Below are 25,224 nucleotides of genomic sequence, written 5' to 3'. Positions count from 1 at the left end.
AAAACTACACCCGGCCTACACCCAATGTTTCAAGAAAGAGCAAATAATGTAGTTTGACATTAAAGAAGAGGATCCAAGGCACTCTGTTCTAGTGAGGTGAAAAAAAGACTTTTTTATTTAAGAGTTAAGGCATGGCAAAGAACATTACAAAAAGAAGGACCAACGTGTTTCGGCACTCAGCCTTCGTCAGGGTCCCATTAGAAACCTCAAACTAATGTAGTTTGACGTTTCTAATAGAATTCTTGGGCCTGCCATACTGACAGCGGATGCTATTCATCCTGGCACAAGGTTAAGTTTCACTAATGTAATACACAAGAGAATATATCCATCTATAAATGCACTAAATCTCTGCCCGTCTGTCTGTCCTCTGAATAACTGTAGAACTGTCCAACCCATGAACTTAAAACTTGGAGTGTGTATCGGCGAGGACTCAAAGGAGTGATGTCCTCAGTGGGAATAGAATCCACAAAAAAATCTCTATATCTGTTTCCCATTTATGCCCATTGGAGACCCCTGATGTAATCAAAATGGCGTCATAGAGTGACTTCCAAGTACTATGATAATGGGTGCTGCACTAAATTACAATGGGTACAACGGTTATTCTGATGAGTACCACAGGTCTTGCATTACCAACTGCCATCGACATAGTAGTTACAATTACACATCTTCCAAGTAATGCATTTATCTTCATTTACATTTCTCCCAAGATTTTGCACTTTTCAAAGAATTTATTAGAATTTAGAAACATATTGAAAATATAGTTCAGCTTTTTGTGGGCAAAGATACTGTGAGCTGATACATCAAGCTACAAGGTACAATCTCTTAGGAAATAAATGTGAGTGGGGTTTTGGGTGGACAGCTTCTATATAAAGGCTGGAAAATGACGACTGGAATAATATCCCTTGCAGTTGGAAAAATAGAAGGGAAAGGAAATAAATTGTATAACTATTGCCAATTACCTTAAATGGACTGCTTCAACCATTTTCAACTTACTGTATCTAGACGGGGTTGGCAATTTCAAGCAATATTTCAAACGTTTTAATTCATTTTTGTGTACATGTGATAGCAATGGCTTCAATTTCAGCATGCTAACTTTCCAGGAAGAGAAAGGCTGTAGTTTCTATTAGCCTGGAATCCCCAAGGATGATGTCATTGGTCTGTACTAGGCAGGATTCTGAACTGTCCACAGCCTACCACTGAGACACAGAGTGAGTAGACAGAAATGGTGCCATCCATCAATGAGGACCAATTATATGAAGATACGGTTGAAAATGGGTGAAATGCTCCTTTTGGAAAAATGCGTGGGGAGAAATGGCTAAATACTATGGTGCAAGAATGTGGATGCTGTTGACCGATGCCGTTAAACCTTATGTTCACAGTAAGGTGTCTTTTCTTTACAAAACACACAGATTAGCACTATAATAAAAAAGAGAGATGATGTTGCATTCACCAGAGATTTTACGGTACATTTGACCACATATTTAAAAAACATTGACAAACTAGGGAAGACAATACTTTGCTTATTCTGACAGATTTAACAACATAAATCTTCTTAAATCTAACCACATGAACCTTGGTGATAACACAGAGGGAATAAAACAGACATTTCTCGCATATTTCTGACTTATGGTGGTTATGCACAGATTCTTAAGAATATGACTTGGCAGGTGAAAAGAAAATCTCTTTACAATCTTCATATCCCACAGTAAGTAAAAATGTGGGCTTGAAATCTAGGGAATTCAATGCTGGATTGGAGGATCCTAGTAGGGAGTGGGACCTTGACCCATTCTGACCTGAGATCAGATTTAAAAAAAATCTTCTACATCCTGACAGTTTTCATTCTGACCTGAGATCAGATTCTAAAAATGTCTTCTATGTCAGTCGCTCTTTGATTTTTCAAAAATAGCAGACCTACAAGCTCGTAGCGCGCCACTCGGTGGTGCGCTATGAGCTTGTAGATCTGCTATTTTTAAATAACTAAAGCATAACGTAATGCTAACAACAAAATGGGTTCCCAAAACGATCACTTGCTGTAGCTCACAATTTCTATCTGTGTCTTGTCCCCAATTGTACGATTAGAATGATGAATGAAACCCTGCAGTAATCGGTCTATGGTTCTTTCTTTTCTTTATCTATCTATATATACAGTATCTATATATATATATATATTAGAGATGTCCCGATACTGTATCGGTATCGGAAAAGTATCGGTGTCGGCTCTTATTTGTCATATCGGGTCATATTGGTATCGGCGAATATGCCAGTCTAACCACCGATCCGACACAGGAGTAAGGATTGACACTATGGCAGGAAAATACAATGTTGGGGCATGTGGAGTTTGCTTTCGAGTTGCAAGTGCACATATGAGTGAGGAGTCTGCTATAAACACAAGACGAGATATACAGCTAGATAGCTATAAACACAACACGAGATATACAAAGGGCTTAATGCCAAAAGAAGTTCTCAGTCGCCAGGACTGAGAACTTTAAGCCCTGTATACAGCTAGATAGCTATAAACACAACATGAGATCACAACACTGTCATACAATTCAACTGTCTATTGTCATGTCATCCTTTTTTTGGTGGGCTCTTATTCAATCCTTTTATTTTGGACTGGAGGCAAGATGTTTATGATGTCCCTTGTGTCTGTGTGTAATGTATGTTTTTGCTTGCATTGCTGTATTTCAATACTTCTGTCAGTATACTTTATCACTGCACAACTAAACCACTTAAGCCTTATACATTATACGATGAATGTTGAATATATATCATCTACAAGCCCACAACAGGGTGTTTTTGAAGCCTATGACATGCCCAAAATAGGGACACCGACTTGAAAGTGGTTAAGAAATGGCCAGAATAAAGCATAAGAATGTTGCTTTTGTATGGTCATCCAGGGTCAGAGTTATGACGCTATTAGTACTGCGGAGGAGCCAGGCAGTCCAAACCTGTTGTTTCATCCTCACAGACTGTTTCATGACATCTCCCAGAACTCAATCTGATCTCTATAACTCTCGCAATAAAACTTCCTCGTCATAAGAGACTGATTAAAAGACAGATGAAGCCACAATAAGCTATATCCTTGGTCAGAGAGAGGGAGAGAAAGAGAGAGAGTGGAGGGTCCTGTTGTTCACTGTGGAATCACTAGAAAGAATTTTCCAGACTAAATTAAATCCCCATTATCTAGTGATGTGCCAACTTTTCACTTACAAAAGATTTTCCAGTATAACTTTGTAAAGTATTCTGAAGAATTTCATAGTTCATACAGAATGTAAATAGAACTACGTGTCTGTTTACCTCCATGATGGATGTGTGCTGTTCTATAAACCATTTTTGTTGTTTATGGTTGTGGGAATGACATTTTGTTTGTTCCTGAATGGTTCATTTTGAGTGAAAGCTGTTTGGTTTAGTTTTGAAGCATATAATGCACGTAACTGCACACTTGGACTGAACAATACTTTACAAGAGAAATGCTGAATATTATATATATACCGTTACTCATTTTTTCCAGCACTAGAAAACATTTAGGAATAGAAATAGATGTACTAATGCTAAATCTGGTGTGCATATATTTAGCATAGTACCCAATTAAGTGGTCTTTTCCTCTGACAAAACATACAGATTCTTGCATTCTGTAACAATAGTCAATGCACTTCTCATGATATTATCACCAGTACTTTTTGAATATAGGTTTGTCGCACGCACACACGCACAGCATTTCAAATCTTTGCCCTTACCTCAGTAGGGCCTGCATACATCATGGGTGAAGGGAAGATAGCCACAATGGTGGTGTCTGGCTTGAGGACGCCCTCCTCTAGCACCGCCGCATGCTGACGCATTCTCCAGCTTAGTGGGACATCATCGTCTTTGGTCCAGCCCCCTAGAGGGTGCAGAAGGAGCACAGGCCGGCGGTAGCCCCGTTCGATCAGGCGTCTGTGGGTGTCCTGCATCAGTAGTGCGTGACCATTGTGAACCGGATTGCGCAGCTGGAAGGCAAAGACGGCATCTGTGTGGACAGAGAAACAAAGAGAGGGGGAGACGTTAACAGTTAATATCAGAGCAAACATGTCTATGAAGATTGGACACAGGGTTGACATGATATTGATGTTGCTGAAGTTATAGTCTTGCGTAACCAGACAACTATTCCACAATCTCCGAATGCTATATAGAGTCTGGAACTACACCTCCCGAAATCCGCGCAAGGAAGCTGGCATTTCCGTTCACGTTTTTTTTTTTCTTTACATTTAACATTTAACTTTTTAATATCCATGTCTGCTAAGCAGCAAGCTATATATGCTTAGATGGTTTCTATTTATATTAATTTAGGATATATTTGTGCGTCTGTAAAGACTAAATGGAAGTGGTTTTACTTCACCTTTATTGCTTACTCATGATCAGAGCTTCCGTTCTCCAGATTGTATGACAGAAGCATTTGAAGATTGTGAGAGGCAACAGTCTGGCCACACGAGACTATTGAAGTTAAGACCACCAGGTTTTCAGCGAGAAAAATAACAGACAATAACAGGTTAAGTGAAAGACAAAAGGGAGTCGAGCACCGTACCTGCATTCATCTCCTTGAACTTCTGTTTGAGCTCGGTAGGGGTGAGTCGGTACTTGTCCAGTCCATCATTCCAGTAGATCCGGTCGAGGACTTGGAGGTCTCCGCCAACCAGCCAGTCACCACTCTCCATCACCATCTGAAACAGAAGTGACACTGATCTGATAACACCAAGCAGGATGAATACAGATCTGATAATCAGCACAACACCAAGCAGGATGAATACACATTAGGCTTCATGTCTAAGTGTCCCTGAGCAAGACACTTACTGTAAGACCGATTTATGCTTTAAAAGACCGACTGACACGTCGCACAACATCCGGAATTTTGCATGCATTAATGCAACATTTTTAAGGTCTTTGACCGAAACGTTGCCTAATAAAGTGTTCATATTGCAAGTGCAGACGGTGTGCGGGTCTTTGTGCACTTTATGTGCATTGTTGTGAATACATTGAGCCCTGCCTACGCACCTACGTCTCAGAGCCTATCAGGTGTCTGAATACATTGAGCCCTGCCTACGCACCTACGTCTCAGAGCCTATCAGGTGTCTGAATACATTGAGCCCTGCCTACGCACCTACGTCTCAGAGCCTATCAGGTGTCTGAATACATTGAGCCCTGCCTACGCACCTACGTCTCAGAGCCTATCAGGTGTGCATAATACTTTGTTGCCTATTTTTTCCAGGAACCATCAGCGGACACGTTTTGACTTCACTTTCGTTGCGTGATGCGTCTGTCGACACTTGCCGCTCAAAGCATACAGTAAATTGGCTTTAAGTGTGCAGCGTGCCAGCACACCACAATGCATCAAATGCAGAAAAGTTATTTCCCCTCAGGGATCATGTTTTATGTGCCACACTTCAAAATAATAATATTATTCCCCATTTGGGACAGTAAATCTTGAACATCCCCTATGTTACATTGGTCCATTTAACATAAATTAAAAAAGATGTTACAGTCCAGTAAGGGGATTCTGGTTTGCATGTAGGATCTACAATATAAACATGACATGTTCCATATGAACAAAATAAATATTGTGGCAATGTACTCTTTGAACCACTGTATTTTCTATGTCAGAGTACTCTTCATCGATATTATATTTCTAGCTGCTCTGATGACCCGCTTTCACTTACGGGAACAATAAAGTTGACTATTATAGCATCTTATCTTTTATAATTTGATTACTCTTGTCAGAAGAACACCACTAAACGCTGCACTGGAATTCAGAAATGGATTCAATAACGATGCAAAATAAATCACCATCCCTGGATGTCTTTAAATAACCAGTAACACAATGCTGAGTCGCCTGCAAATTAAGACTATGAGAATCATTTTTTGCATTTGACCACATCTACATCCTTTTACTTCAACAAGCGAGTGCAGGGACAAAATATGTCTTCCAACAATAAAACACAAAGATGAGCTCATAACCGCAATGGAGAGGCCCATTATTATCAAGGCCCATTATTTATTCTGCTTTTAGCCACAGACCATTTGATGACATTTAGCCTCTCAGACCCAAGCCTTAGAATATTTTGTTGTCGTTGGATAATATTGTGTCCACAATTCCAAGTCTTGTTGTTGGTACCATTAGGAGATAACAGGAAACCGTTGATCAAAGTCACATTCTAAACTGTAGACTTCTTGCAAATTAACTTAAGTAATGCACACGCTCTCAGGACTTAAAGTTCTATAATAAGGGTCAATTTAGTTACCAACTCTCCATCATTTAGGTGGGGACTACCTGGAAACCCTTCAAGGACCACTGGTTGAAAACCACTGGTCTATACGCATGCTCTGCATGTTCTCTCAGTGTCCCCTAGGGTAGGTACCCTCACAAAAAACATGCAGTAATCCTGGTCTCTAAACTACCTCCCCCTGGCCAGCCCTTGTGCCTGATGGAGGGGAAAGGAACTGGTTGGATTAACGTGTTCCTTCCATGCGTTACGTCCGGCCGGGAAAACTCCCCCGTCAGTTGCAAAAATCGTGGGACAAACAAACCAAAATTGTTTTCTAGTAGTGCACACTGCCAGTAACGTTATATTATTGTGCTATGCAACGGGCTGATAGAAGTGGCAGTGTGCACAAAAGGTTTGGTGCACACACACACACAGGAACATAAAATATCATCTAACTCCTGGCCTTCGGCTGGCAGAGATAATGACAGTTGATAAGGTGATAAGGGTGGGAGCCAGCCAATACAAATCTTGTACACACGGTTAGAACGTCAAAATACAACTAAATAACTCTATACCAGTGTGACGTTTGGCATTTCTTCACAAAAATCCGTGAAACATTAGTTTGTCCAAGAGTGATTTGGGCGTCGTCTAGCCGGCTTCACGCAGAGCACCACACTTCTGTTTTGATAGAGGTGGTGAGGATCCCGACTACATGATGTCATCAATAAACACTTCTCAGATGGATGTAGCTTTCAGTATGGTGGTGTGAACGGTTCTCCACGCTCCTGTTGAGCCCATCTGCCTCGCTCTGGCCTGAGATCAGTCGTAAAGAGGCTTAACAGCTCTCAGCGTTGAAGACGTCAAAAGAACTGACGAGCCAGAATTTATCGCCTTTTCACGTAACAGGACTGGAAAATGAAAATTATGTGCAGACGAACCACAAGTTATGTTTTACAAAAAAAAAAACACATTTTTTTGTATATTTGGGGCGTAGTGTACAACTAGTTTTCATGCAAGCCATCTATAATATAATAATAGTTATTATTATATTTATTTAGCGAGCACTTATCGGAACAAAGTTGCAAAGTGCTTTACATAAAAAGAAAAATCTAATCAACAAACTCAACAAAAAACATGCACAACTGTAGTGTGGGACTAATTTAGACCTACTGGGACACCAGGTAAATGCAACCAATATGAGAACTACCAATAGGCGAGAACTGGCATTTAGAACTATGTATCCCTTCGATCCGACAGATGAATAGACAAGCAGTTATTTCCTTTTAGCGTGGGAGCGTAGCCCTATCCCAGCACAATAATGACAGTGTAAATATTATATTCATCATTATGCACCTGCAGTATTTCCATACACTTTCAGGAGCCTAATACAATTCTCAGTAATATGTAGAGATTTACAATTATTGTCATATAATCGGTATATGACAATAATCGGTACGGAAATATCTGCCTTAAAAAATGCAAAATCTGTAATTAAAACCAAACCTATTATGTTTGAATGTGAAGCTGAAAAAGCCTTTGGGATGACGAAGGCTGAAGATTCAATCAGTGTTTTCTAGGGAAACATTCAAAGTGTAAACAAGTTGAAACAAAAAATACCAAATGTTTTTTTTGTTTTTTTTTGGCATGTGCATCCGGTAATGCACTGTCTGCATCTGCACGCAGAATCACTGTTACTGTATAACAGGTGAAAGTTAAACGCCACTGGAAACTCAATACCAGTATTGTACGATTTGACCATGCAACAAATGAATTGCATATTGGCCAAACATTTTAAATCGTGCATCCTTAGCAAAAAGGCCATTTTGGAGTAATTGTTACCAAATAAAGTCTACAGATTGTACACACACCCTACATTTAGCAATTACATGTGGCCCTTACCTTTACATTATACATAAGGAGGCCCTGGCTAAACAAACAATCGCTACACGACCGTTTCCGAAGTAGGGGTTCCTGTTGGGGCTCCTGTTGGACTGATAAACAGGAAAAGTGGATTAAGCACATGTAATATGGAGCAGGTTGTTTCTGGTTGGAGAGCGATGGGATAAAGAGCAGGGAACTGACCAGCGCTGGGCTGTGTTGACGGATTGGCTGTAGCCCTGGGAGTTAGACATACACACTCGCACTAACATATACATACAATACACTCTGTAACGAGTGACACCTTAATCACAGCAAGCTGTGCACACACACTCTGGGGTGACAGGATGGAGAGGGTAAAGTAAGAGTGACAGCTCTGGAAATACAGACAGCTATACACAGTACTATCTGTTTAAGGACAGCACTGTGGTCAGCCATTGTACAGCTTCAGTATTATTAACATTTCCATTTCACCTAAATCTATTCAAACCAAACAAACTGTTTGATGAACACCTTCGCGCCGGGTTTAAGGTCAAGTTTAGTCGCTTCTCTGCCACCATAGAGCTTTTCAGCCGCGAGGTCTTCTTTTGAAGAGACCAAAATCTTTCATTTCCGGGGCAGCCGCTAGATACGAATATAGTATTGCGAGGTCGTGCAGATGTTTTATTGAGCTCCTAAAACAACGATGTTCTGTATGATGATATGAACACCTCAATCTGAGCTTCACTTCCAAGAAAAATGCAGCTAAAGATGGTTATTAAAAGGTAGTGTGGACGCCTGGACGGAGGGAAAACATTCAATGATGTCACAACGTGGAAGCAAAGCGTTGCAAGGCGACGGAGACGCCAAGAACCGCTAAAAATAATGCTGGATGCATTATAAACTAATAACTCGTCCAATGTCCTTCTAGACAATCTGTAACACCATTTTTGCCCAAGATGTCCCCAGACGTCTTTATAATTACACCCGTAGGTGTGAAATTATAGGTGCCCAGGACGTCTGGACACGTTTTTATGTATTTTTAGAATACATCAAATCTATTTTTTGACAGCTCTAGTTGCTAGGCAATGCCTTGCACAGAGCTCCCAGACATGGTATCTGCAATTTTTCTCTCTGCCTACAATAAAAATAAAATAACATGCCCAGATTATTAAGCGATTCTTTTATAAATCAATTAAATAGATTAGTTCGATTAACTAAGTTGTTGTGTTCAAAAGCACATGACAGTCAGTAAAAATATTCAAACCAACCATTTTCAGGTATAAAGCTAATTTCCCTCCCTGACCTCCAAGCAAGCGAAAACCTCCTAAATTGACAATTTTCTAACTTTCATCCTTAAACTAATTTCCATTCCAGAGTCCATTGTGTCTGAACGGAGACACAGCGGAGCTCATCGAAAACTGAAGCCCAACGCCAATTTCTGTGAAATATGAGGACAGCTGGCGCACATATCTGGTGTTCAAATCCTTCTCTGCATTTTCAGCAGTGGGAGCTTTAAAATGAGCCACAGGGATTCAATTCAAAGCTCTGAGTGTTAAATCACTCAATACCACAAAGGTTACCATTACTTTTGTCTTGCAACATTGCCAGCGCACGAGTGAGCAGCCAACCACACCTAATCCTCAAAAACAATGGGAATTGACCCGATTCAGACAGGCAGATAGTAAAAATAAACGCAGCACTAATCAGTCTTTGCACACAGGGAGTTTGGAAAAGGGTGATCATTCATCAGGCTTTAGATAGGCCAGTCAGATGGACCAGACTCAGCCTAGTCAGTGTGTAATCCCGTACTATGTCAAGTTCAAAAGAATGTGATCACACTTGATCCAACATGGATATTTGACAGTGAGCTGCAGGAGGCCATTTCATCTCATGACTTATGTTGGACCATCAAGTCTAGCCCAGCTAAAATAATATTGTCATTGCAGGTGTAACAAAATCATATGTGACAACTCCCAAGTCAATCTCAACTGATTGAGGAAATAGTTTTTGAGCACCCAACGGTGCCTGGTGGCATAGGCAGTACATGCACTAACTGACCATGAGTTTTGTCAGTTGTGAGGATTCTAGTCCGACTCCTCCTGTCATGTTGCACGTTTCCCTTCTCCCTGCCCTCGGTTTCTCTGCACTCATCTAAATGAATTTAAGAACTGCTTAATAATAATCAAATGTAAATGAGTAATATCAAACCACATTACAACATGGAGGCTGGAGCGTTCACAAGTGAAATCTAGCCAACGAGCACAGCAGGACAATGGCCTTTCTTGTGACTCGTGGCTCACCCAACTACTTTTGCCTCACATACTGTAGGCACGCACCGGCCAAAAAGCAACAACCTTGATAGGAATCCAGCTACTATTTTGTATGTGTCAAGTTAATCGCCTCTGTCAATCTCTCTGTATTATTACATAAAAGCCAGAGAAATGCCTAAAATCCATTTAAATTATTATTATTCTATTTTTAAAGTAGAAATGTGGACCAACTATTCTACCTGGCAAACTTACAGCAGGGTGGGTGGGAGAATCATTTAGTGATGTTCAAACTCGCCATCTAGTCTACCTGAGCCCCCCTTCCTCCTCTGCTTGATGGCCTATGAGGCAGATGGAAACAATTCCTAACGTATTTATACTTTGTGGTATATTTGGACATGGGGTATGTGTGTGGTGGTTGAGTATGCATGTGTGCGGGTGTCTATGATCCTGTGTACAATGGCTGAGTATGAATGTTTGTGTGTGCGGCTGCGTGCACGTGTCCGTGCGTGCACGTGCATAAGTGGCAGAGGACAAGCGAAGTGCTTCGATGCATGTGTGCAGCACTGTGCACTGGTGTGTGATGGTGGTCCTGTTCCGTGCGTGAGCGTATGTGAAAGCTGGCACCAATTCCAGCAGCCTGTTGAGGTCTGAAATGCAGTGACTGGTTCACAATCTCCAATGCAGGGGCAAGTCAACACATCCAAATAAAACACATGCAAAATGAGTGTGGGACAGTCAAGATGGAGTGATTACACAGGCCGTTCCTGACCGATGGAGGAGAACAGAACAGGGCTCTACACTAACCCTCCACTTTATTCACTATTTCCACAAGCACTGTGAGAAGTGGCCACCTAGGTGTCTGTCTTGTATCAGAGTGGGAGTCCAATGAAGTCAGTTTGCTTTGACACGGGCGGTGTTTATCAAACAGTGTGTTACGATGGAGCCTTGCTTCTAAAGCTCTGTTTGGGAGCTGGTTGATATTACTACCAGAGTTTCAAAACTGATGTGCAGCTTTTTAGCTCCGCCATCAGGCTGAATCAAAATGGTAACACATCTCACTAAAATACGTAAAGCTCTGCTGAACGTGCAACCATTATGTACTGTAGCATTGTTTAAAACTTTTTATGTAACTCAGGTGGGAAATTTGGGTCCATTTAAAAACAAGCTGTGGGAAATTTGGGTCCATTTAATAACAAGCTGTCGTTTATGAACATCTATAATCAGTGTGTGTGCCGCACCCTCAGCCTCAGCTAACGGCTTCACACTGCGGGGTTCAGAGTATGGGTTTTATGGGTAAGTCTCCCATTGGCTTAGAGGCCAATCATGAAAAAGTGTCTACTAAGGTCATCTTTACAGTCGCTAGTAGAGAAGTAGCAAGCGCAGTTCAAGCACCTGGCAAAAAATGTCATCAAGCTATATGTAATTTTTGCCTGGGCTATTTTTATCTAAATTGTATATTATTATCTTCAGAATAAAAAATAAACTTTAGCACACCTTATTTTATTTTTTAGAAAGAATGTCCTAAGCAAAGTTTCTACATGTGTGCGAGACTCCATTAATCTTCTACATGCTTTTTACCCTTCCCGTAAGTAAAGTAATTACTCAGTTCTTCAAACGTTAGCTTAGAAAATGGTTGCAAACAAAGACAACTTCTGACCTTGATGTAAGGGTGGTCCTTGCAGGTCGTGCCCCACTGGCGTGCACAGCGCTCTTCCTTGCGGTGCTCGTAGAACTCGGGGTTGCGCAGGATGGCCACCCTGCGGCCCTCGTACACCAAGGCGATGGCCGTGACCCCCTCTAGACGCTCCTTGTCTGCAGTGGCCACGGGCAGCACCACGGGCACCGACAGGTTGATGACACCACCTGGGGGCAGGGAGACATGGAAGAGGACATACTGTAGCCTTGTGTCATGAGGCACCACCTGGGGGCAGGGAGACATGGAAGAGGACATACTGTAGCCTTGTGTCATGAGGCACCACCTGGGGGCAGGGAGACATGGAAGAGGACATACCGTAGCCTTGTGTCATGAGGCACCACCTGGGGGCAGGGAGACATGGAAGAGGACATACTGTAGCCTTGCGTCATGAGGCGTGGGGTCACTTTTTCGCAATTCAAAATGATTCAACATTAACATATTGACTGCCATGGACGTCATACCAAATCCAACACTCCAACACATCAATAGCGTGTTTTCAGTGATTACGCTAGAGGGGGCTCTTCACCAATGTAAGAATGATGCTAGGTTGCTAGGAAACGAAACAACCAGAAATTAACCGGAAGTGAAAAAGACTTACTCAGTCCACCTCCACGTTATCAGATTTAGATATCTGATTGTTCATCCATATTTCTCGATAGACGAGATTGAGAAATGTTACCCATCTACAAAATTCAACTAAGCATGTTATTATAGCCACGTCTACCTGCTTTATCGTGTGTTAACCTAGTCATGACCGATTTCTGTTTGCGAACTTCAAAACATGAAAAGGCACTTTAATCAACCTTGCGTAAAAACAAGATAGCAATCTAGGAAAAGCAATAGGCAGGAAGTCATTACAGAGTGCTGAGATCCTGACAATATAACACCAACGGCAACAGGACAGGTCTACACACCGAGCTGGCATGCATGCTTTGCTCTTCGGCAGCTCGCGAGGCCGATTCTCCAGTTACAGCTTAGGCTAGTGGGTCTGGATTTCACAACAGCAAAAAATGTATTCAGCATGTAATGTAATATTATATACTTTGTCAAAACAACACAGCCTTGATCTGGCCAATTATCTTGACTGTTAATGAGGCTTAATGGAATTGTACTGCTATGATGCTATATTGATTATGGTTCCATATTTTGTTAAAATGCAGGTGAGGGATACCAAAATGGTTAAAAAGCAGCATAGCCATTGGATATTTTAGCAAAACAAAGAATTACAGCAGTATCTCATTACATACAAATTGTAGTGAAAATCCAAGCTCAGAACTCATGTCAGATGCATTATGGGTGAAACGACCCATTACATACAAGGTGATAGATTAAACTCTCAAGACTCTTGCATTTGGATGTTGGCCTTATAGGCCTATAGCTGTCTGGTGGAGGCAATCTGAGAACCTATCATCAAAAAGTAAAGGAAAAACAGCGCCCTCTTTTACTTCGAATATGACAACAGTCCGTCTTGAGAGACTAGGGTGGAGGAGGTAGACCAGGCCTATAGCTGTCTGGGTGGAGGTGGTAGATGCAGATGGTAGAACAGGTGGCCTATAGGGTGGAGGAGGTAGACCAGGCCTATAGCTGGCTGGGTGGAGGTGGTAGATGCAGATGGTAGAACAGGTGGCCTATAGGGTGGAGGAGGTAGACCAGGCCTATAGCTGGCTGGGTGGAGGAGGTGCACGAGGCGTATATAGATGCCTGGGTGGACATGGGGATAGGAGGGACTGGACTATGGCAACTCACTAGCCTGCGCCCGGTACCGTGTCACAGGGTACGACACACAGCTGGTTCCAATCACATGCACACACTCCTGCCTAATGTCCAGACATCTTTGTTTATTTTTCGGCCCATTCTGGCGACTGAAAAATGCGAATTTCCGATTTGTATTCGACTCTCTGCTTCCTGACCATGACTGGGGCTATTATTAAATATATTTGTTTTGTTATCATTGGGGGGGAAAAGCTGGCGCAGATGAGGATCAATCCCTCACTGCGATATCATTCTTCCATTGTGAAATCCCTAGAAGGAAGCAGTGCGAACAGACAAATGATGGGTTGTGGTGTCAATCAATACAGAGCCTTCTTCCTTTTCCTCTCCTCAAGTTTCTACCTCTCTAGGACAAACACACGAAACCAGAGAAATAGGCCTTTTTCACATCAACATGTTTCTGCTTCCGACCATGCCCAGACAAAACCAAAGCAAAACTCTCTGTTTGGCTGGCTACCTTGTGGGCACAGGAGATTGGATCTAAAGTCAAATCAAGCCAGGTTTTTTGCTCGGAGTGTTCCTTGGTTGATAGACTGATGCTGCTTCAGTGAGAATAGTTGTAATGTATACCTGTGGAGCTGATAATGAAATACAGACTATGGCACATTTCAAATTATTTCACGCCATGTTTTTAACGGTGTGTATGTGTGTTGTGAGAAAAGAAAAAGAATCCTGGCAACAAAAACTCACAGCTGAAGGGTTAGTTTTATATGGGTAATAAAAGTTAATTGACTCTTACTTGGAATTTCAAACAATACATGGGAAATTGCTGTAATTACACAGTTCCACTAATCCAAAGGTCTGGATTATGGCAAAGGCATCGGACAGCATTCCTTGAGCATTAATCTACATACCACCTTTCTTTTATAAAAACGGTCTCAATTCCTTGGAAACACAATGTGTGGCATCATTCCTGGTACAATGTCTTCATAACTATGATTCATTATGGCATTTTTGTTTTTAAACTCTGTACAGGCTTAAGGCATGTGGCTGACAACTTTATCCAGAGTGACTTAGAAAATGCAGACAAGTGGGACAAGGGGTGCCTGGTGGCCCAGCCAGTTAGTGCATAGACCACATGCTCCTACTGAGTGCCAGCACCCGGGCTCGAATCCATCCACCGTGTTGTCTCACATCTCTCTGCCCTTGACAGAGTCTCCCTACACACATGCACGCTGCTGTTGGGATCCAATCTGTGACCATTAAAATACAGAAGGTTACCCTCACATGCCAAGTAATTCTACCATTTCAACCTGGGTTCTCATCCCTGCAGTACATAATGAATTATGTACATACTGAATTTCCCCCAGCTGCTCAGCCAACACTACATCACACATCATCCAGCATTTTACCAGGTGTGTGTGCCATTTGAAAAGCAACCCTCAGGTTTTCTTTAAAGGTGGTATTCCAGGTTCATTGGATTGGAACGTGGCAAAAAAGGAAGAGAGAGAGAAAAAAGCATTTTAAGCATACTAGACCTGATAATCCTATCCAGAGTGACCAACAATGAGAACCAGCAATAGAAAAAACTCTATACATAAAATAATAGAGCCTGGGGTGAGTTCTTTTCATATATGGAATGGAATATAACTGGCCAGTAAGGCAACCTGGAAACCATTGGCTTCCCATTTTGAAAACCTGAGCTCATGCTGCTGCACCTCCAACTGGACCAGAGCTAAGCCGGTCTGAACATTGGCTTTAGGGTGACGATCTTCCATGGACTGACAGCAGAACAAAAGCACAAGCCACACAATATTGTGCACAGGATAGGACCAGATGGAATCACATAGTCTTATATTCCACATGGAATGAAGAGGATTAAGTAAGTAGGTAGGTAGGTAGGTACACAATAAGTGCATAATAATGTTGTTTACTTAATTAAATATTCCCAATGCATTATACTTAAAAGGACCACTTCACCGCTTTTCAACTTATCTTCATATAATTGGTCCTCACTAATGATCATGATAAAATAGCACCACTATTTTCTACTCGTTCTGTCTCATAGGAAGGCTGTGGGCAGTTCAGAAACCCGTCCACCAGTGACATCATTGATGGGGAATCCAAGCTAATAGAAACTGCAGACTTTATATTCCTGAAAAGTTACAATGCGAAAATGGAAACCATTGTTCTCACGATAATAAAAAAAAGGTGTGTGTGTGTGTGTGTGTGTGTGTGTGTGTGTGTGTGTGTGTGTGTGTGTGTGTGTGTGTGTGTGTGTGTGTATACAGTATATATATATATGAGTAGAAAAACTAAACTGTCATGAACTTAGTGAGGATTAATTATATGAAGATAGGTTGAAAAGTGGTCCTTAAATGTATGTACAGTAGTGTGTAAATTACAAGTATGCAACTATTCATTCTTACAACCTCTTGAGTACATTATATGAATCAGCAAGGTTTTCATAAACTACTATGACATAGCATATTGCAATTAAATGTTCTCTATACTGTAGGTTAAGACACAGGTTAAATATCTGGAATAATGGCATTGAAATATAAAGCCCTTTCCTAATAACAATTTAAACAACACTATTTCTGCCAGTGGTTCAAGTATAGGATGTTTAGAAACCCTTTCCTGTGCCATCACTTCCATGATGCCGAAACTGGAAACCGTTAAGTGTATGTGCTTGATCAATTCAGTAAGCATATACCACCACCTAGTGGTAAAAGACTAGTACAGCATCTCTGACATTGTAATAAAAGCATAATTAAAGGACAATCTAAATTCCCTCGCCCTACTATGCTATTGCTATGGTCTTATTGTAGCTTAATTGTGTATTGTTTCTGGTACCCCTTCTACTATGACTGAAATCACAAGAATGCTGTTTGGGCACTATACCTCTGAGCCATTATTATATAGGCAGGGAATGGAGTTTATTATATTTTAGTTTTAGTTGCCCTTTAACAATGGTAAAAAAACTAAACTGGAAAAAAAAAACACTGAATGGCTGCAGTCAGTGCAGTGGTTAAGGAGGCAGGATGACATATTTCGAAACAGCACAGATGTTTGTCACCAAAACGATTTGCATAGGCTTTGCGCACATTGTGTGGCGTGCTGAGCGCAGCTACTTTCACCGTGCTGGAACACACTACACCTCCTATGTACAACTAAGATGTAGTTAAATACATATGTCCATAGCAACGCCACATTCACTTCCGAGAGGAAGACAGAAAGACAGAGAGATTTGAGCAGAGCGTGAGACTTCCAGGTGTTTATGGACAGATGCAGATATATCATGTTGTGTAAGTAGCCTTAACAAAAAAGATTGCCTCCTAGTCTAAGCCTAACCCTAAGAAATCTTTAAATGAAAAGAAAAAACGGTAATAAGAAAGCAAATTCCATGTGCCCGAATATTTCTTTTCACATGCCCCTGGGCAATTGGGCAACCATTAGTGTCAAATGGTTGTGTATGATAATGTTTTAGAATCTGGCTCATGACCGGTGTCATTCCATCCCTCCGGCCACCCACCATGGCCCCTCCAACTGAACGAACAATGCCCCAATTAATATAAAAGGCTAGTAAATCAACAATTACACTAATGACATTCATAAAAGCTTTTTACCGTCCAGTAGGCAGTCAAAATGGAGACACTGCAGGAATTCCCTCTCTCTCATAAAGCCATTGAGTGGAGTGGCCCACCCTTCAGCCAGCACCTGCACCCACTGCATGTCCACCTGAAACACACACACACACACACACACACACACACACGTAAATAATGTAATGGTAAATGTCATATGACGGTGCATATCAACTTTCTGATGATTTTGTTATTTGAAGATCCAGATCGGGATCTGTGGATCCAGTCCGGGTCTACAAAAAACCTTACCTTGCCAATCTGAACAGCAGGCAGTGTGTCAGCATCAGCCTTGGCCAGGTCCAGCTTATTCTCATGTACAAAAAGCTCCTTCACCTCATAGGAAGCATCCACTGGCACTATATCCTGGACAAACAACAGTCATGTCCAAATGATCAACACAGACAGAGCATGTACAGTAGTATCAGAATAAAACAAATAGAGTGCATAGAATAATCAGACATAATGGCTGTTAATGTCTTGGTAGAACAAGCTCCACTAGTACTGCCATCGTCCTTGTATGTACACTTATTACATTGTTTTTTCTTGAGCTGATATTATATTTTATGGACCAATCTACAATATCTTCCCATTCTCTTCATACTGTGTTTATATAATCTTGCTGCGATCACCCTTGAAATACTGCTGTATCTCTGAATGCTGTCCTGTTATTCTTATTACCGTACATTCTATTCATTCAAATTCATTGCCAATAGAATTTAAATGGATCGTTGAGAAAAAGTTAAAAGTTATCGGTGAAAGCATAGAAATGTGTCTCTGCCTCCATCTAGTGGTGAAAACCTGGATGACAGTTGGCATCAGCTTCAAGGATCAGTCTGAACTGAAATGTTCCTGATGCTGATGAACTCTTGGGCCCTGGGCTTTTCTGTCCCCCTTCCAATGCACTAAATGACTGAGCCAGGTCCAGGCACCCCTAATATCTTGCCCTGGCATTTAAGCTGTAGTTGCAGTCACGACACAATCACTGGACAACGCAGTTGAATGCTCTCTAATCCTAATTAAACCAGTTACGCCGGGAGAAGTCAGTAGGATTTGGCTTTCAAACACTAGTACTGGAAAACGTATTCCCTCTCACCCTCTCCTGAAGCAAGTCAATGAGCTGCTGTATGCACTCATTGACACTACAGGAGTCCGTCTTCAGCACAAGCTCCGGAGCCTCAGGCTTCTCGTATTCAGAGTCAATACCGGTGAAGCCTGGCAAGAAATAAAGTGAAAATGTAGAGTTCACATTTAACACATGAATTCATCAGCTAATTACATTAATTCATGAGCTTTATTTAAAATCTTTAAATCGTGTTTCATTTTGAACTATTTACAGTACTTTAAGTCTGATAAGCAAGCCCTTATCTACAGAGAGAGATTGAGTAAATGCGGGTAGGGACTCCTTGCCTCTTGCTAAAGGACACTTTGAAATAACATACAACTTACAGTGATCAAGCCTATTGTTTACACTGTAAAGCAACTGAAAATATTATATTTACATTTCCATGGAGGACATGCAGTGTCTATTTTGACACGATACTTTCACTGACAGAACACATGAGTATTTTAACCTTTCCCTAGGGGGGATTGGCACCAAAATATACTTGAGTACCAAAATGTAAACGTTAACCTTTGTTGCAGGGAATAGCCATTACACACCATGTTGATAGTTTTGAAGCTAAGCTAATGCAATTAAATTAAATTCTGAATGCTTAGTGTGACATAAGTGTCTTAAAGGCAGACTTTTACAAAGGATTAAGTGTGTTCACAGGGTTGATAGGGCTGAGTTTCCATCTCCTTTGACATACTACTACTACTACAATTATTACAACAACTAGAAGACACAACTTGCTGCACAATTATTTTGTCTACATCTATATGTTTAATTGATCTTATTCTCATACATAATTATAGATAATTGTGTGAAAAGGTTCATTTCAGCAGGAGTTTTGTCCCCCCCAGTCATTAAACAAACCTCAGCGATATGATGTTTTTTTGTATAGTGTGGACAACTGGACATCATGTACTGTCTCCTGGTGTTTGTTGTATGTGTTGTGCTTTACGGTTAGGTGTTTTTCATCTGAACAGACTGAAGAGAAATACCCCCCTAGGACAATAAATACTATTATTATAAAGAATAATGATCCTGAAAGATTAAAAATAGGAATAACATTTCACAAAATAATTTAGATTTAAATGCACCATCTTGATCTGTCTGCTACAAAATGATAAGTTCTTCTTCCCTCGCAGGTGAAGAGATAAAGATCCCCTTCCTCTTATATAAAACTGCAATAGGTGTTGCAACAAGCAGCACATACAGTATTTCAATAAAATGCCGTTATTGTTTTAGTACAGCTTGTTGGCGGATCAGATGATTTATCAGTACAACCTCAAAAATCCAGAAAAGACCTTAAGGCATGGTGTAGGTATGTGTCAGAGTAATCTAGTAAGAGAGTAATGACACTCCCGTTGACTCTCATTGTAACAATGGAATGCGGAAGTGCTCATTCTATCTCAATGTAACCTCGCCTCACCAGGCTTTCCACCGCCTCGGAGGAAAGCCTGGTCTCTGTTTCAAAAGTCCGTATGATCCGGGCTGGGGCCGGATGATGTGGTTACGTCATGTTGTAGTATTGTTTTGTAGTCGCCAGACAGGATGAACAGGCGGCAACTTCCTTTTCCCTCTCAATAAAAGCTCTCGCTTACGAGAGCTTTTATTGCTTTTAATCAAACAGGAAGCAACAAACAGCTTCCTGTTTGTTGTAGGCAAACCATTGCCTACAACATGACGTAAGCATATCATCCGGCTCCAGCCCGGATCATATACCGAAATGAAATGGTGGCATGGTGCCCAGGCTAATCTCAATGGAATAGTTCCAGCCATAGGAGCAATGTTTGGAACTATCGCCCATAGGCACCCACTTTGCGGCGAGATCAAAGCATGTCACCACTCTCTTACTACATTACTCTGGTATGTGTATAAGATATTTAAGTAGGATGACATAAAAAAAACTAGATGGCGGTGTCACTATGACGTTTCTTTCAAAGTCCTCATTAACCCATTCTGACCGGGCACCCATTTTGGTGTCAGCATCGTGTTATGCTTTAGCTATTGAAAAATAGCAGATCTACAAGCTCATAGCACGCCACCGAGTGGCGCGCTACGAGCTTGTAGGTCTGCTATTTTTGAAAAATCGAAGGACGACTGTGACATTTTTAGAATCTGATCTCGGGTCAGAATGGGTTAATCAGACCAGTGTGTGTCCGGTGGAAACCTCGTATGAATCTGATCTCAGGTCAGAATGGGTTAAACAGGTCAGGAGTTTTGTCCCCTCTGTCATTGCGGCATAAAACAAACTGCCTCAACGATATGATGGGGTTGTTTTGTATAGTGTGGACCTCATATAGTCGTCTCTTGGTGTCTGTTGTGTCACGTGTGTCATGTCATGTTGTGTTGTGTTATACGGTTATGTGTTTTTCTTCTATCACAAATAACCCCCTAGGACAACAAAAACTATTATAATAAAGAAGAATCCTGAAAAAACGAGAATAACATTTAACAAAATAATTTAGATTGAAATGTCAGGCACAATCTTGCAGCCTTAACCATCTTGATCTGTCTGCTACAAAATTATATGTTCTTCTTCTCTCACAAGTGAAGAGCTTAATCCCCTTATATACTTCCCCCAACAAGTGTTGCAACAAGCAGTACATATTTCAATAAAAATGCTGTTTACGATATTCAACCAGAATTGAGTACAGCTTGTTGGTGGATGATATCATTTAGCAGTACTACAACCTCACAATCCAGAAAATACATTAAGGCACAGGTGTAGTTATGTGCATAAGATATTTCCTTTCCTCATTAAACAACATCAGATAATACATAAATATTAAACAATAGTCTACCTCTGATCTCCCCGGCTCTGGCTCTCTTGTAAAGACCCTTTACATCTCTCTGCTCGCACACATCCAGGGGCGCGTCCACAAACACCTCAAAGAAAGGCAAGCCTGCTGCCTCATGGACCTTCCGGGCATTAAGGCGATCCTAACAGACAAAGACCAAAGACATGGAGACGTTATAAACAAGGGAAAATTTGATTGCGGTGTCAAAATGCTAAGCTAGAGGCGGAAATACTGATTGGGCCTCATTCAGGAAGCGATATAAGAACATATTTTTTATTATTTTGTTCTGGGATTCAGCAATCTTTTCTTTTATGTAAGTTTGAACAATGCTAGAAATTTTGAGAAAAACCCATGAAAATAATTTAATTAAATGTATATGATGTTATGCCACATAATTTAATTGGGTTATTAAATTCATGGGCAAAAACATACGATTGGTCTATTGATCTCATATATGCATGCGTTCAGCCCCTTTTTAATTTCATTTACCGCTACTAAAGCCTGATTTATACAGCAATCCACAAGCAGATGTGACGTGCTGGGAACTTGAAAATCTGCAATTTTCATGACATGACACAGTTGTACAATGAAGCATACCGGTAATTTAGGATTACCGGTAAAAAGCATTCTAGTTCTTCAGGCTTAACAAAGCATTCTAGTTTTTCTTCTGAAGAGACTCAGAGAAATATCCCCCTAGGACAATAAATACTATTATTATAAAGAATAATAACCCTGAAAGATAAAAAATAGGAATAACATTTAACAAAATAATTTAGATTGAAATGTCAGGCACCATCTTGATCTGTCTGCTACAAATTGATAAGTTCTTCTTCCCTCGCAAGTGAAGAGATAAAGATCCTCTTCCTCTTATATAAAACGTCCCCCAACAAGTTTTGCAACAAGCAGTACATACGTACGTATTGTTACATAAGAACTGGTCCTGCTGCTGCATTCCAGCAATTCAAGCCACATTTCTTTACCTCAGAAAGGGTGTGTTTTTTTGCTCGACCAATATTGGCCCCAATATTGTATCCAAAGTGCTTTAGCAGCTTAAGCCTACTAGTATCTGTGCCTGACTGCCTGTGATGTTGGTGCTTAAAAATACATTATTTCTTTCCCCTAGAAATTACACAAGAGCCACTCTCACAAAACTTCAATAATCGTGCCAGGGAATCACTTGTTGTGAGGCAGAGTTGTCAGCTTGTAGATCTGTTCTTTTTTGTGAAAGACATCGTTGTACTATGGATGGAGTATAATTAGGCTTTCCTCTTCTCTTGCATACAACCGTTAGTTTTAGCATGCCTTTTATGGTATTAATAGGGGGCATATTAGTCACATCACACACAGGCACAGCCACCCCATTTACAAATGACTAGCATTCATTATTTGATACACCTGTGTACAGTTCGTACACAACACAAATCAAGGCTGTACATTAATTTAATGTATTGGACATTGGCCTTTACTTTAGGAGCAAATACATACTACATACACAAAAGATTTAGTAGACGTTTTGTGAAAATGAGGCCCAATAAGTGGATGTTCTTCATCCAGTCCATCAACACTCATCTCAACCCTCCTCTTTTCTACTTCCCTGTCACTCACCCTGCTATAGGGAGAGATGAAGCTGGCGATGCAGACCAGACCGGCATCAGCGAACAGCCGGGCCACCTCAGCGATGCGTCTGATGTTCTCCTCACGGTCCTCAGGGCTGAAGCCTAGGTTCTTGTTGAGACCCTGGCGGATGTTGTCCCCGTCAAGGGTGTAGCAGGGGATGCCATGACAGACTAGGTACTCCTCCAGTGCCATGCTGACCGTGGTCTTCCCAGCCCCGGACAAACCTAATGGTTAACATGAAGTCGATAATATAAGTCAAGACCTCACATTTACATTTACATATATATAATATAATAATAGAATAACACAAGTTACTGTTCATGTGATCTGCATCACCAAAACAACTTGCACTAGGGTATGCGCGTGTCATCATCAAACCAGGAAGTTATGCAGGAAGGCCTACTGAGTGAGTGGCAAAAAACTACTTTCTGGCCTTGACAGCCCATATATCCACACAGAAGAGTCATATCTGATTGCATTAAACAACGTTAAACAATGTTAAACTCAAAGACATCCTGCCTTATCAAGTACATGACAAGAAGTGTGCACTGACTTACCACTCAGCCAGACAGTGCATCCTCGGAACCCGCCTTTGGTTCCCACAACCTGACCACGCTTGTTCCTGCTGACATGGTGGGCTTGGTAGGTGACATTAGTCGCTCTGTGCGTTCCCTAAAACAAGGCAGTCTTTCTGTCAGCTCATCCCATGTAGTTAAAACCCATGCAGTTGTCATTCGATTGGCTCTGTTACAGTGTAATAAAGACTCTAGTCCAAACAACACAAAGATATGGTATTTTCAAATGTCCAATTTGCTGTATCTTTCCTAGGAGCTAGCATTGACTTTGAATGATTGAAAATTTGATTAACAGTTTGTAGAATAAGCACAGTTCAATACAAGGTCTGCCAATAGGAATAACACAAATATGCCAGGACTTGTTTACATTGGGGTCCTCCAGAGTAGACTATGAGTTCATGTATGACTGCTTTTGCAAAGACTGAGGCTTATGAGGAGCAGTGCAGTATACAGGATGTTAGCATATCTGCAAAGGCAGTGGACAAACAGACAAATCAATAAGAGCAACACCACAGTAACAGCAAGACCAGATAAACTAACCCAATGCCTATTACTAGTACCTTTGGTTATAAACACAGTAGAGCCCCTTTAGCTCGGTGGCTAGCTGTGTGAGCAGCTAGCTACATGGCAGCTCAGCTGCTGGGGGTGTTGGTGCCTGGTGGACGTGGCGGTGTGTGAATGAATGCATTCAATGCATCCTTCTTCTCATGAAGAACTTACCCAGTTCTCTGAAGGCGCAATGGTCAGCTTCTGTTTCTTGTGCGAGTTGCTAGAAGTCTCCATGGCAGGCGGCACTTAGACCTTGTTTCTCCAGCTACCCGTTTTGAAATGGAGCGAGCGAAAAGCGAAAACTATTTTGTCCGCACAGGACAGAGCAGAAGAGGAAAGGAAGGTACAGTGTGTTTCTAGTGGATGGAGGAGGAGTGGCAGACAGTGTTGCACAGGAACCCAAGGCGGAAGGATTTTCCACACATCGAACTAACGGAAGTGACGTAGAGCCCAACCCCCTGCTGCCCCCTCCTCCAGTTGACGAACTTGACGTTGGAAATGGAAACTGATCTGAGACCAGTGCCTTGACTCAGCTGTTATATGTGTATGATATGACGTACCTCTGCGTGTTCAGTGTGATGCAGAATGCACTCAGTAACGTTGTGACTTACTTGTGAATAATCACGTTGGAAATGTATCAAATATATTTACGACTAGGCAATAAATCCTGAGATAGCCATGAATATGAAACATATTTGTGAAATAAGCGATTTTGATAGACGTTAACTTTGATCTGATCATATCGGTAACCATCAATAATGTGTTCTAAATGTGCGTTCTAAATTAAATAATCACGACAATTAAAATTATATAAAGAAATAAATTGAATCAATAATAAATTATGCTCCACCACCAACGTTAATACATGTTATTTGATAGCCATCAATACATGCTTATGTGCATTATAATTCTAAATGAAGCACCAGTTCAAAAGTAAATAAATACAGAAAATAAAATAATAAATAGCCTAGACTTAAGACTGCATGTTATTTTTTTTATATATATAGTGCCTTAATTTGGGCAAATATATGGGTGGTGACAGATAAGAGAAACCAAAGGAGTTGTTTAGTTACAGGCTGACCGGGATGTCTATTACAGGATGGCTGTGTTCTAATGAGAGAGGGCAGTTCGGGTGCCAGACAGGGCTGGATCCTGCAA

General features: G+C 41.1%; 1 protein-coding gene across 1 annotated transcript in view; it reads right to left on the bottom strand.

Moving 5' to 3' along the window:
* papss1 (3'-phosphoadenosine 5'-phosphosulfate synthase 1) overlaps positions 1–24,447 on the bottom strand; it is a 31,065-nt gene extending 6,618 nt beyond the window's left edge. Inside the window, exons 1-10 of the mRNA XM_080759413.1 lie at positions 24,238–24,447; positions 23,500–23,614; positions 22,931–23,166; positions 21,329–21,467; positions 18,513–18,631; positions 17,669–17,782; positions 17,402–17,513; positions 12,024–12,229; positions 4,562–4,697; positions 3,738–4,006 (exon numbers count right to left, since the gene is read on the bottom strand). Coding sequence (XP_080615539.1) covers positions 3,738–4,006; positions 4,562–4,697; positions 12,024–12,229; positions 17,402–17,513; positions 17,669–17,782; positions 18,513–18,631; positions 21,329–21,467; positions 22,931–23,166; positions 23,500–23,614; positions 24,238–24,300 — 1,509 coding nt within the window. The 5' untranslated portion in view covers positions 24,301–24,447. The remainder of the gene's footprint in view (positions 1–3,737; positions 4,007–4,561; positions 4,698–12,023; positions 12,230–17,401; positions 17,514–17,668; positions 17,783–18,512; positions 18,632–21,328; positions 21,468–22,930; positions 23,167–23,499; positions 23,615–24,237) is intronic.
* Between the last annotated feature and the right edge of the window lie 777 nt (positions 24,448–25,224).

This window comes from Protomyctophum bolini (genome assembly GCF_963924005.1).
Source record: "Protomyctophum bolini genome assembly, chromosome: 3".
NCBI lineage: Eukaryota > Metazoa > Chordata > Actinopteri > Myctophiformes > Myctophidae > Protomyctophum > Protomyctophum bolini.
This window is presented reverse-complemented; position numbering and strand designations above follow the sequence as displayed.